The sequence below is a fragment of the Hyperolius riggenbachi genome, chromosome 4 (genome assembly GCF_040937935.1).
Source record: "Hyperolius riggenbachi isolate aHypRig1 chromosome 4, aHypRig1.pri, whole genome shotgun sequence".
Taxonomy (NCBI): Eukaryota; Metazoa; Chordata; class Amphibia; order Anura; family Hyperoliidae; genus Hyperolius; species Hyperolius riggenbachi.
The window spans coordinates 108,274,293-108,288,328 of record NC_090649.1 but is presented as its reverse complement, the minus strand read 5'-3'; the positions used below and the strand labels follow the sequence as shown (position 1 = coordinate 108,288,328).

Genomic DNA, 14,036 nt, shown 5'->3' with positions numbered 1-14,036 from the left:
AAGCAAAATTGTAGCCTACTATGAACATCTTATTTTTGCAAACTCACACTAACCATAAGTAATGGCCATAAGTAATCTTATAGTTAGAGCAAGAACATACACGCAATAAACTGTGAATCTGCAAAATGTGGAATACGCTTGAAATGACCGTATTCAATTTTGGAATTTAATTGGATTTGGAATTTGCCAAATCCCTATCAGTAGCCAGTTATATTTATTTACTAAATTCATTATATACCCATTTATCTTACTTGAAATTTGTAGAATATGACACAGAATATCTGCAAGTATCTATAAAACCTTTGCCGTACTGATTTATCAAGACTGGTGCTAACAAAACGTGAGCCAATGATGCAGTTACCCAAGGCAACCAACAACAGTCCTTCTTTCATTTAATAGATGAAACCATGGTGCTTGCTCTGGGCAGCTGCACCGCTTGGCTGCAGTTTGCCTTGCACCTTGCAACTGCAATATTCTAAATTTCATTAACAGTTATAACACTGCTATTGTGGCGTTCCCTGTGGGTATATTGCCATGTCTGCTTGAATAAGTTGGCCTGAGTTTTGAGAAATATTACAAAGAAACAAGAAGCAGTTGCCCACAGATATGATCACATTTCTTGTGGTAGAGCAGACTGCAAGTCAACATCTATTTTTCCTTTAGCTCTGAAATTATTCACAGCTATTTCAATATGCATCCCTTTCACTGGCTGGAAAACCCCTAGTGTATCCCCAGTTCCCCACTCACCAGCAGATACGGTGGTGATTGCAGCTGCAGCAAGGAGAGCCATACACAGCATGATCTTGGCTGAGCACATGGTGCTGGGATGTCTTCGGTCTTCTGTTTAGGGTTGGTTTCTTCTCCTGTATGCAGAGCAGCTGAGCAATGTGATACCCACTTGGAACCATCTTCTTTTAAAGCCCATAAAGAGGAACTGTAGAGCAGAAGGAAATGATGCAGGGCTTTTCCGTGCGCAATCTGCCGCATCAGCACTTGCAGGTGCAGTGGCTCTTGCTCAATTATTATTAAAAATCATGCAGAATAAGTGAAGCTTACAGTAATAGTTTTCTTCATTGTAACAGTGGATATGAAAGCCACCATTAAATATTATTATGAAAGATCAGTTCTACTAAGATTAAAATGTATCATCCATTGTCCTCTTATATGTTTGGGAACTCTGGTAGGAGAAACACTTCACTGCAGACAGGTTTGGGATAAGGTCCCCAATGTAAGGTGGAGATGCTGAAGGGTGCCCTCTACCCCTCCATTCATCAGACCTTGATTGCAAGCCAGGCTTTGGTTCCCCCTCCTCAATCACTTACCCAAGCTGATACTGAGAGTTGATCCTCGACGCACCCCTTTCCTTTCAAATCAGACTGACTTGCTGGCTTAGTTAGGATTTCTGAATGTGGTGTTCCTGGTGGTCACCCTAAAGGTTGCCACGTACCATGCAATTTTTAAATATCTGTTCAATTCAAGAATTGCAATACATTTCTCTGACTGATTGTAACATTCAAAAATCTGACCAATGTACCACACACCTGTGTTCAATTTTTCCTCAATTATGATAAAAATGATTGGAAACTCTGAGAAAATTGCTTGGGTGTAAATATTAATAAACTGACAATCTACCACACACCATTCAATTTTCATAAAAATTGATCAGAAAAATCCAGCACTCCCGATCAACTTGTATCGAATAAAAACGGCAAATCCGATCGAATTTTGTGCTCAAATGAGCTTTCAATTTTTTGGGAAATCCAATCTTTTTTATCGAATTGCTGTAAAATCGGATCATTTTATTGTATTGTGTGTGGCCACCTTTACATGGGATGACATGTTTACTCACTCTCCAGGCCTTCTGATTGTGAATAGGAAGCACCCTGGCCCATATGTCACCTGTCAGCCCCAGCTGCTTGTTTTGATCAGAATACTGATGGGGATGAGAGCTCAGTTGGGCCAGCAGGGATGGAGCCATTCAGTGGCGTATCTAGGGAAAAGAGCACATATGGCAAGGAATGAAATTGCGCCCCGCCCCCTAATATATAGCTTTTTAAATCTAACAATTTTGCCTGCATGTACCCCCAAATAACACCCTCAGGCAGCGCATAGCCCCAAATCGAACTCTGAGGCAGCGTGTTGCCCCACATAACAGTGTGGCAGTGTGTAGCTCCACGTAACACCTGAGGCAGCAGTTAAACTCTAATGTGCTGTCTCCTCTCCACCACTACATACCACATTTGTTTTAAACTCCGAATTTAATATTGTTTCCTCACCCTTACTTTCAGAACTTTAGTACAGGTGGCAATATCTTTACTCCAGAAAACACAAACACAACACACCACACACACACATAGAACACACACCATACAACACACACCATACAACACACACACCATACAACACACACCATACAACGATATGTCACAGCCCAACTACACCTGTTTCACCACGTTACTGTGAATGCAATTCAGCAGCTACCAAAACAAGTGTCACATAATAGTTTTCAAGATGTGCATCACATCACTTTCAGGCTAAAAAGGCTTTTTTAATAACATCAATAAAACGGGCTAATAGCAGAAGCAGAAAATTCACAATGCAGTCACATCACGTTAAGGAAAAACTAGTACATTCTTTTACAAGCTGGCGCTGCCACTTCTATTTGCTATTCTAATTCCAGCAGCCACCGCCAAAAACACCTGTTCTGTGTGTTAAAAAACAACTTCTTGCCTCTGTCCAGTTTGTGTAGCCCATCGTCTTGCGTGGTACTGTTGATGTGCTCCTTCCCCATCAGCCGACAGCCGCACAAGACGCCCGCACTGTGCAGCCTATCACAGGAGGGGACGGCTAGCCAATTAACTTCAAGAGACTTCTTCTAGGAAGCGGCGAGCAGCGCCCACGAACGAAGCTGGAGAGAGGGGACCTGGATGCGCATCTATCATAAGACAAAGAGCACCTCCACGTTGCCAGCCTTTAGAGAGGTAATGTATCAGGGACAGAGCACCGGCAATGGCGCAGGCAGCCGATCTAATGGGGAGGCGGGACCTGGGACAGCGCGCCTTTGGTGAACAGTGAGAGGGCACCGCAAAATTGCACCCACTGAGAGGTAAGAGACAGGGGCGCCTATGGCACTTGCCATGTGTGCACCCCATTAGATACGCCTCTGGAGCCATTCTCTTCTTTGCATTTGATCTCAATCATGGTTGCATTTGATTTATGTGCATCCCAAGGCCAGATTTATACATTTTGTGCCCCTAGGCTAAGTATGTTTTTGCTTCCCTTTTATCTGGAGCAGCGCCCCTCCCATTCCATGTGCAGCCCCTTCTTCCATGTGTATCATCCATGTACTGGAGTCCCTCTTGTTCATGTACAGCTCCCTAGGGCTTTAGTTTCCCTTTTTCATCTGTTGCTCCCTATTTTCAGCTTCCTCTTTCACATTTAGCAACCCCTCTTTCATTTACAAGTATCCCCTTGGGCTGCAGCTGCCAAAGGCCCAGCCCTTTGTAGCCTTTCTAGAAATCCGGCCCTGGTGCCTCCATAACTTCTTACCACTGCACCCAAGGCTGAAATCTCTCTCACCTGTGTCTAGGCTCGGCCCTGTGTGTACATCACACCTAAAAGAGGATCATTACAGGAAGAATGAATCGCAAGGGCTCTGGTTCCAAAGAGGGACTGTTCCTCCAAAAGAGCGAAATCTGGGAGCTTTGGCTTAAGGGGTCCTGTTCCTGTACAGCTACAACACACCTTAGCTGGATATCTCTTCTCATGTGATATTAGTGAATACAGGAACCATGGTGTGCTTAGTATATTTCTCAAAAAGTAAAAATTGTCTGATGATGGCTTTACCACCTTGGCGGTATGGACGAGCTCAGCTCATCCACTACCGGCGTGGTGAATTTCTCAGCCCCTGGTGGGTGTTTTTTGAATATTTAAAAAAAAAAACACGCAGCTAGCACTTTGCTAGCTGCGTGTTTCACTCGATCGCAGCCGCTCTCCGCCGATCCGCTGCTACTCGCCGCGAAAGAGGGCCCCCCCCCCAGACCCATTGCGCAGCCTGGCCAATCACCACCAGGCTGCGCTAAGGGGTGGATCGGGACGCCATGGCGACGAGGGAAGCCCTAACAGGAAATCCCGTTCAGAGTGGGATTTCCTGTTGGGTATGATTGCTGGCGGCGATCGGAGGGGTGGGAGGGATGCCGCAGGGAGGGGGAATCATGTAGTTAAAAGGGTTCTGGGTGGGGGGGGAGTTGAAAATAAAAACGGACACTTACCTGGTGCTTCTACTGGCCCTCTGCAGCTGTCATGTCCTACGTCGTCCTTCGTTGGTCCTCGCCGCCGGTCCCGGTCTAATTCCACATCTAATCCAACCGCGGCTGCACGGCAGTGGCCGCGCTCGCTCCCGCGCATGTCATCAGGAGCTTTCTGCGCACGCGCAGTGTAACAAAACTTTGTACTGGGCTTGCGAATAGATGAATATCAGACCAGGACCAGCATCGGAGATCCAAGGATCGTAGGAGGACGGCGCGGGACATGACAGCTGCAGGGGGGCAGTAGACGCCCCAGATAAGTGTCCATTATTATTTTCAACCGAACCTCCTCCCCTCCCCTCACAGAACCCCTTTAAGAAAGTTCAGTTGTTATCTGTGCAAAAGAGCTTATCTGAGCTCCACAACCAACTTGGCCATTGCTTTATGGAGCATTTATGCATCAAAGAAACAGTCAGGGACAGATTTAGATAACATTTTTACTCCTGGGAAGTTGAAAGGGTCGTTAGCTCTGCTTGTGTTATAGTTTAAGATACAGAGTGTGTCTAAATGCAAATATTAAAGAATTATGCAAAGCTTTATATATAAAAATTTAAATATTATACTATTTTCTTTGCTACTAATGTTCTATTAATTATCAGTACTACACATACAAATCATTACATCATAAGTTTTTTTTTTATCACTTCAGTGTCACTTTAAGTTAAAATATAAAAAATGGTATTACTTACAGCTAAATAACAGTCTAACGTAATATGCAATGCAAGAAGAACTGTTTCCCAAATGTTTAAAGTCTATAGTGTAACTATAAAGACCACATAATTATAGTCTTTATAGTTACACTTAGTGGTGCTCAAATACCCCTTTTTAAAATTCGAGTTTGGTCGAATTCGAATAGTAAATTATTCGAGGTCAGTCGAATATTCGAGTCGAATAAATTTTACTATTCGATTCGACCTCGGACTTCGAGCTCACTATTCGAGTCGGTATTCGAGCTCATTATTCGAGCTGACTATTCGAATTGGCCTTAAATAGCTTCCCAACACTTGTTTTGAGGGTGAATGATGCAAGAAACATATTTTTTTCCAAGTAACAACAGCAAGTGATTATGTGGGGATGTTCCTTTAAAAAAAAAAAGGTGAAAAGAGAAGTTGTGTCCAGAATTTTGTTCAGTACTGTATATACTTCTTCTTCTTCTTCTTCTTTATCTTCTATATCTTCTTCTTCTTCTTCTATATCTTCTTCTTCTTCTTCTATATTGTCTTCTTCTTCTTCTTCTTCTTCTTCATCTTCTTCTTCTTCATCTTCTTCATCTTCTTCATCTTCTTCATCTTCTTCTTCATCTTCTTCATCTTCTTCATCTTCATCTTCTTCATCTTCTTCTTCATCTTCTTCATCTTCATCTTCTTCATCTTCTTCTTCTTCATCTTCTTCATCTTCTTCATCTTCTTCTTCATCTTCTTCATCTTCATCTTCTTCATCTTCTTCATCTTCTTCTTCTTCTTCTTCTTCTTCATCTTCTTCTTCTTCTTCTTCATCTTCTTCTTCTTCATCTTCTTCTTCCTTATCTTCTCCTATATCGTCTTCTTCTTCTGCACTTATTTCTCTTTTCATTTTTTTTTTTTTAAAGAAATGCAGCTATTTTTGAGCGTAACAACAAATAGCTGGTGGCGCAGGCATGTTGGAAGCGCCATTGTATGTGCTCCCTGGCAGTGGAAACACACAGACAGCAGGAGGTAAATTCAGCAGCAGGAGGAGGAGGATGAGTGTGTGGCAGCATGCAGTCAATGAGTCAGGCAGCGTGACATAATAGCCCTGGTACCTAGCGGTGATACCAGGGCTGTAAATAAACACAACAGGAGGTCCCAGACAGCGGTCGTGCAGCCCACATTGTGTCCAATACACAACTGGGACAACACAGTTTTCAACCCGGGCACCTCAGAAAAATTAAACCTTTTTTTGTAATGGTTTTGTAGTTTTGGTTTTACAACCAATTACACAGATATATAGCTATTTTTTGACGTAATAGCTGGTGGCAGAGTGGCAGCAGAAGGTAAATCTGTGTACCCTGGCGGTGGGAAACACAGACAGACAGCAGCAGGAGGAGGAATGGAGGAGTAATTATGTGAGCAGCTATTGTTTGACGTAATAGCTGGTGGCAGTGTGGCAGCAGAAGGTAATTCTGTGTACCCTGGCAGTGGGAAACAAAGACAGACAGCAGCAGCAGGAGTAATGGAGGAGTAGTGTGAGTGTGGCAGCAGGTAGACACCTTGACATAATAGCCCTGGTACCTAGCGGTGATACCAGGCCGTAAATAAACACAACAGGAGGTCCCAGACAGCGGTCGTGCAGCCCACATTGTGTCCAATACACAACTGGGACAACACAGTTTTCAACCCGGGCACCTCAGAAAAATTAAACCTTTTTTTTTTTAATGGTTTTTTGGTTTTGTTTGTAAAAGAAATTACACAGATATATAGCTATTGTTTGACGTAATAGCTGGTGGCAGAGTGGCAGCAGAAGGTAAATCTGTGTACCCTGGCGGTGGGAAACACAGACAGACAGCAGCAGCAGCAGGAGGAATGGAGGAGTATTGTGAGCAGCTATTGTTTGACGTAATAGCTGGTGGCAGTGTGGCAGCAGAAGGTAATTCTGTGTACCCTAGCAGTGGGAAACACAGACAGACAGCAGCAGCAGGAGTAATGGAGGAGTAGTGTGAGTGTGGCAGCAGGTAGGCAGCGTGACATAATAGCCCTGGTACCTAGCGGTGATACCAGGGCTGTAAATAAACACAACAGGAGGTCCCAGACAGCGGTCGTGCAGCCCACATTGTGTCCAATACACAACTGGGACAACACAGTTTTCAACCCGGGCACCTCAGAAAAATTAAACCTTTTTTTTTTTAATGGTTTTTTGGTTTTGTTTGTAAAAGAAATTACACAGATATATAGCTATTGTTTGACGTAATAGCTGGTGGCAGAGTGGCAGCAGAAGGTAAATCTGTGTACCCTGGCGGTGGGAAACACAGACAGACAGCAGCAGCAGCAGGAGGAGGAATGGAGGAGTAATTATGTGAGCAGCTATTGTTTGACGTAATAGCTGGTGGCAGTGTGGCAGCAGAAGGTAATTCTGTGTACCCTAGCAGTGGGAAACACAGACAGACAGCAGCAGCAGGAGTAATGGAGGAGTAGTGTGAGTGTGGCAGCAGGTAGGCAGCGTGACATAATAGCCCTGGTACCTAGCGGTGATACCAGGGCTGTAAATAAACACAACAGGAGGTCCCAGACAGTGGTCGTGCAGCCCACATTGTGTCCAATACACAACTGGGACAACACAGTTTTCAACCCGGGCACCTCAGAAAAATTAAACCTTTTTTTGTAATGGTTTTGTAGTTTTGGTTTTACAACCAATTACACAGATATATAGCTATTTTTTGACGTAATAGCTGGTGGCAGAGTGGCAGCAGAAGGTAAATCTGTGTACCCTGGCGGTGGGAAACACAGACAGACAGCAGCAGCAGCAGGAGGAGGAATGGAGGAGTAATTATGTGAGCAGCTATTGTTTGACGTAATAGCTGGTGGCAGTGTGGCAGCAGAAGGTAATTCTGTGTACCCTAGCAGTGGGAAACACAGACAGACAGCAGCAGCAGGAGTAATGGAGGAGTAGTGTGAGTGTGGCAGCAGGTAGGCAGCGTGACATAATAGCCCTGGTACCTAGCGGTGATACCAGGGCTGTAAATAAACACAACAGGAGGTCCCAGACAGCGGTCGTGCAGCCCACATTGTGTCCAATACACAACTGGGACAACACAGTTTTCAACCCGGGCACCTCAGAAAAATTAAACCTTTTTTTTTTTAATGGTTTTTTGGTTTTGTTTGTAAAAGAAATTACACAGATATATAGCTATTGTTTGACGTAATAGCTGGTGGCAGAGTGGCAGCAGAAGGTAAATCTGTGTACCCTGGCAGTGGGAAACACAGACAGACAGCAGCAGCAGCACACAGCAGCCCACTGTAGGTGTAAAATGTGTGGCTGCAGGCGACGTAATAGTCAAAGTGAACCAGGCTGGCTTAGTGAGCAGGAGCCAGGAGGTGGTAAAGGGTGGTAAGGCACATTAACGATGGTTCTTAGCCAGTTCATGTCCCCCTCTCGCCGACAACAGGGGCCAGGAACTCGCCTTCCACCCACGCCTGGTTCATCTTGAGAAACGTCAGCCTGTCCACAGACTTGTGAGACAGACGTGAGCGTTTCTCGTTGACCACGCCATCAGCTGCACTGAAGCAGCGCTCGGACAGCACGCTGGAAGGGGGGCAGGACAGCACTTCCAGGGCGTACTGCGCCAGCTCGCTCCAGATCTCCAGGCACTTGACCCAATACTCCATGGGATCAACAGGGGCATCGCTGTCAAGCCCGCTGTAGGACCCCATGTAGTCAGCCACCATGCGGGTCAGGCGCTGGCTGTGACCGGAGGAGGATGCTGCTGCATGCACCTCCTCTCTAGTCACTGCTGCCAGAGCCTCTACAGTCCTGTAGAGCTCGTGGCTGAGAGACAGCAGGTCTGTGGGGCGCTTGCTGCTGCTGGATGCAGGCACCTGCTGCTGCCTCTGTGCTGGCTGCTGGACAGTGGGGGTGGAAGGCTGGGGGAAGGCTTCCTCCAAGCGCTCAACAAGGGCCTGCTGCAAGCTCCTTATTTGTTGCGCTGGGTCTCCTCCTGCAGGCGGCAGGAACTGGCTCAACTTCCCCTTGAGGCGTGGGTCCAACATCATGCTGATCCAGATGTCCTCCCTCTGCTTCATCTGGATCACCCTGGGGTCCCTGCGCAGGCACGTCAGCATGTGCGCTGCCATTGGGAAGAGGCGGACCACATCTGCTGGCACATCGACGGCAGTGCTGCTGTCCTCATCCTCCTCCTCTGCCTCGTCAGCCTCATCCTCTCTCCACCCCCGCACCAACTCAGCTGCACTGTGCTGCTCCCCCTCATCAGCAGCAAGGTCAGGGACCTCCACCAAGTCCTCCTCCTCCTCCCCCTCAGAGGTGGACTGTGCAGCTGCTTGCCGCTCCTGCTGGTCCAAGGCTGCCGCTCCCTGTTCCAGCAAAGCATCGAGGGCCCTGTTCAGCAGACAAACCAGGGGCACCCACTCGCAGACCATAGCATGGTCCCTGCTCACCATGTTAGTGGCCTGCAGAAAGGGAGCCAGCACTAAGCACACCTGCTGCATGTGCCTCCAGTCATCATCGGGGACGATGGACGGGATGTTGCTGGTCTTGTCCCTTCTCTGAGCGGCGGAAACAGTGGCCAGGGCAAGGTACTGGTTGACAGCGTGCTTCTGTTCAACCAGACGCTCCAACATCGCCAGGGTGGAGTTCCAGCGAGTCGGAACGTCAAGGATCAGCCGATGGCGTGGCAGCTCCAGCTCCTTTTGCACGTCTTCCAGGCTCGTACAGGCTGCAGCGCCGGAAGTGACGCACAACGTTCCTTGCCGTTTCCAGCAGTTCGCCCATCCCCTGGTAGGTGCGCAAGAACTTTTGCACCACCAGGTTCAGCACGTGGGCAAGACAGGGGATGTGGGTCAGGTTTCCCCTGTCTATTGCGGCAACCAAATTGGCCCCATTGTCGGCCACCACCTCTCCGACTCTGAGGCCTCTGGGGGTCAGCCAAATCCTCTCCTGCTCCTGGAGTTTGGCCAACACATGGGTTGCCGTCAGCTTGGTCTTCCCAAGGCTGACCAAGTGCAGCAGCGCTTGGCAGTGGCGGGCCTTCACGCTGCTGCTGAGGCGGGGGGTTTGGCCAGGTGTGCCGGAGGATGGCAGAGGATCGGAGGAACCTGCTGCAGTTCCCCTGACCCTGCGGGGTGGCACCACCCACTGTGTTGCTGCTGCTGCTGTGCCCGCTGCTGCTCTCCCATCCTCACCCCCTTCCACCAAGCTGACCCAGTGGACAGTGAAGGACAGGTAGCGGCCTGTCCCGAAGCGGCTGCTCCAGGAGTCCATGGTGACGTGGACCCTTTCACCAACCGCGTGCTCCAGCCCTCTCTCCACATTGGCCATCACAAAGCAGTGCAGTGCAGGAATGGCCTTGCGGGAGAAAAAGTGTCTGCTGGGGAGCTGCCAGTCTGGGGCTGCGCAAGCAAGCAGCGCACGAATGTCGCTCCCCTCCTGCACGAGCGTGTACGGCAGGAGTTGGGAGCACATGGCCCGTGCCAGCAAGCCGTTCAGCTGCCGCACGCGATGGCTGCTGGGAGGCAGAGCCCTAACCACCCCCTGGAAGGACTCGCTCAAAAGGCTCTGGCGTCGCTTTTTGCTGGCACGGGAATCAGCAGACACAGCGGAGGAGGCCACTGAGGACTGGCTGCCAGAACAGGCCTCAGTGTCGGTGGCAGGAGTTGCAGAGGGGGGAGGAGCAGTGCGTTTCCGCACTCCTGCTGGTGCTGCTGGAGGAGCAGGAGGGCGGGTGGCTGCTGTTGCTGCTGCTGCTGCTGAAGGCTGTGCAGTGATGGGTGTGGTGCCACTGCCAGCACCAGATTCCTTCAGCCTCTGGAACTCCTCATGCTGATGGAAATGTTTCGCAGCAAGGTGGTTGATGAGCGAGCTGGTGCTGAACTTTAAGGGGTCTGCACCTCTGCTCAACTTCCGCTGACAGTGGTTACAAGTGGCGTACTTGCTGTACACAGTGGGCATGGTGAAATATCGCCAGATTGGTGACAGAAACATCCCCCTACGGCATGGAAGCGCTGCTGCCTGTCTCCCTGTGGTGGTTGGGGGGGGGGGGGGCTTGGGGGGCTTGGGTGCGGCTGGTGGTGGTACTGGCAGATGCTGCTGCTGCTGCTGCTGAGCCTGAGACACCAGCAGGCTGTGGGACCTATAAATACATGTGCACATAATAAGGTCATAAGGCCACCATAATAATACCAATCAGTTCAATTTATTAATACCTATTAGACACAGTCCCCTCAATACAAAACCCTCAATACAACCCTCAATATAACATATCCCCTAATCATTAAAACCAGGAACAATGCAGTGCAATTTAGCCATAACACATAGAGCAATTTTCTGCAGATATCCAGATAATCTATCTCTGGCCAGAGAGTTTAATAAACATACCATCCATCCGCCCGCGCATGTATTCAACATCCACACTGCCACACTGTCTCAAAGTCCTGGGGGCCCCCACTGATCACCTATTAGGCAGGACTACCTTTAGCATCCAATCAAGGACAATACTCCGTATGTACAAAACAAGATCCGACTTAAGATGCAAATTCCGGATAGCTTGTATATTTCCAGCCTTAAGGATACAAGGTACCACTGTGGATGGGTCTCACCCGTAAGGACAGTCCCCGTTTTTGTTAGAATGGCTCCACACTCACTTTAAATGCTGTTATAACCATGGTCTCACCAAGCGTGTTGCGGATTCTGTCACCTTATATACTGACATATTGCCCGCCGCGTGTGCTTCCGTATCCACGCCAACCACGCTGGTTCCTCTATCCTCTATGGGCGTTTCATCAGGGTGATGAAACGCCCAATGTGGGCGTGAAACGCGTCGGTGGGCGGTGCATTAGCCGACACAGCGGATGCTAACTCAGTGACACAACATCCTGGCCGCACGATCCCCGGATAGAGGAACCAGCGTGGTTGGCGTGGATACGGAAGCACACGCGGCGGGCAATATGTCAGTATATAAGGTGACAGAATCCGCAACACGCTTGGTGAGACCATGGTTATAACAGCATTTAAAGTGAGTGTGGAGCCATTCTAACAAAAACGGGGACTGTCCTTACGGGTGAGACCCATCCACAGTGGTACCTTGTATCCTTAAGGCTGGAAATATACAAGCTATCCGGAATTTGCATCTTAAGTCGGATCTTGTTTTGTACATACGGAGTATTGTCCTTGATTGGATGCTAAAGGTAGTCCTGCCTAATAGGTGATCAGTGGGGGCCCCCAGGACTTTGAGACAGTGTGGCAGTGTGGATGTTGAATACATGCGCGGGCGGATGGATGGTATGTTTATTAAACTCTCTGGCCAGAGATAGATTATCTGGATATCTGCAGAAAATTGCTCTATGTGTTATGGCTAAATTGCACTGCATTGTTCCTGGTTTTAATGATTAGGGGATATGTTATATTGAGGGTTGTATTGAGGGTTTTGTATTGAGGGGACTGTGTCTAATAGGTATTAATAAATTGAACTGATTGGTATTATTATGGTGGCCTTATGACCTTATTATGTGCACATGTATTTATTAATCCAATGTATTGAGTGTTGGCCCCACCCTTTATCTTGGAGGGTATATTGACCAATTATCCAATGGACAATTTTGCTTTTCTTATTGAGATTTTCAGGCTGTGGGACCTGCCTACTGCTGCCAATGCTTGCAATGATGCGCCTCCTTGCAAGGCCCACAAGAGCATCCTCCTCCTCCTCCTCAGAGCTGCTGAGGACGACATCCCCTGGAGGTGGTGGCACCCAGTCTCTGTCTGTCACCGTGTCATCACCATCATCCTCCCCCTCCTGAAACATGTCCTGCTGGGATGATGACCCCCCAAACTCCTCTCCTGATGCATGGATGGGCTGCTTGACTGTCGCCACAGTCTTGCTGTCCAATCCCTCATCCCCCAAAGTGCCCATCAGCATCTCCTCCTCAAAATCGCCAACAACAGCAGATAATACCCTGATGGTGCCTGGGGTCAAAAGACTGCTGAGTGACAGGTCGGCGACTGACGGTGAACTGGCCTCCTCCCCAGGCCCTGCTGGGCGGCTGCTGCAAACAGGGGTGGTGGTGGTGGTGGTGGTGAGGGTGGAGGCCTCGGATGCAGAGCTGATGGCGGGCTGCTCATCCTCCGTCATCAGTTGCACCACAGTGTCTGCATCCTCTTCCTCAATGGGACGTTTCCGACCCGGCTGGAGGAAAATCGGAGCAGGTGCTACACGCTGCTGCTGCTGTGTCTCTGCAGCGTGAGTTGCAGATGCTCCTGCTGGGCGGCGCCCAAGGCGTCCACGGCCAGTGGCTATGGGAGGAATGTTAGCCACTGACGCTGCTGCTGCTGCTGCGGAACTGTGCATGGTGGCGCGGCCGCGGCCTGCCACAATGCTGCTCCCTCTCCTCCTGATTCCCTTGCTGCCCTTCCCCTTGCCCAATCCGCGCTGGCTGCCACTTCCAGACATCTTCGATGTTTTGGGCGTATAGACAAAAGTTTTTTAAAAGGGCGGGTGAAAAGTGGGGTACTTTAATGGAGTGGGTTGGTGGGTGAGGTGACTGAGTGAGTGTCCCTAGTACAGTAAGTAAGTAGTAACAGTCAGGAAGTACAACTAACTAATTACAATAAGCAATCAGTTATCAGAAGGAAATAGAGTGTGTGTAGTGTGTGTACACAGACAGTGAGTGCACACACGCAGGAGCTAGTAGCCTATGAACAGTGACTGAGTGTCCTAGACTCCTAGTACAGTAAGAGTAACAAGTAGTAACAGTAAGTAACTAACTAATTGCAATAATCAATCAGTAATCAGAAGGAAATAGAGTGTGTGTAGTGTGTACTCAGACAGTGAGTGCACACACGCAGGAGCTAGTAGCCTATGAACAGTGACTGAGTGTCCTAGACTCCTAGTACAGTAAGAGTAACAAGTAGTAACAGTAAGTAACTAACTAATTACAATAATCAATCAGTAATCAGAAGGAAATAGAGTGTGTGTAGTGTGTACACAGACAGTGAGTGCACACACGCAGGAGCTAGTAGCCGATGAACAGTGACTGAGTGTACTAGACT

The 14,036-nt window shown here is 48.4% G+C and overlaps 1 protein-coding gene across 1 annotated transcript in view; it reads right to left on the bottom strand.

Moving 5' to 3' along the window:
* Positions 1 to 14,036, bottom strand: part of LOC137570443 (C-C motif chemokine 24-like) — a 50,199-nt gene that overhangs the window by 5,684 nt on the left and 30,479 nt on the right. Inside the window, exon 3 of the mRNA XM_068279112.1 lies at positions 748 to 934. Within this exon, the coding sequence (XP_068135213.1) occupies positions 748 to 817 (70 nt within the window). The 5' untranslated portion in view covers positions 818 to 934. The remainder of the gene's footprint in view (positions 1 to 747; positions 935 to 14,036) is intronic.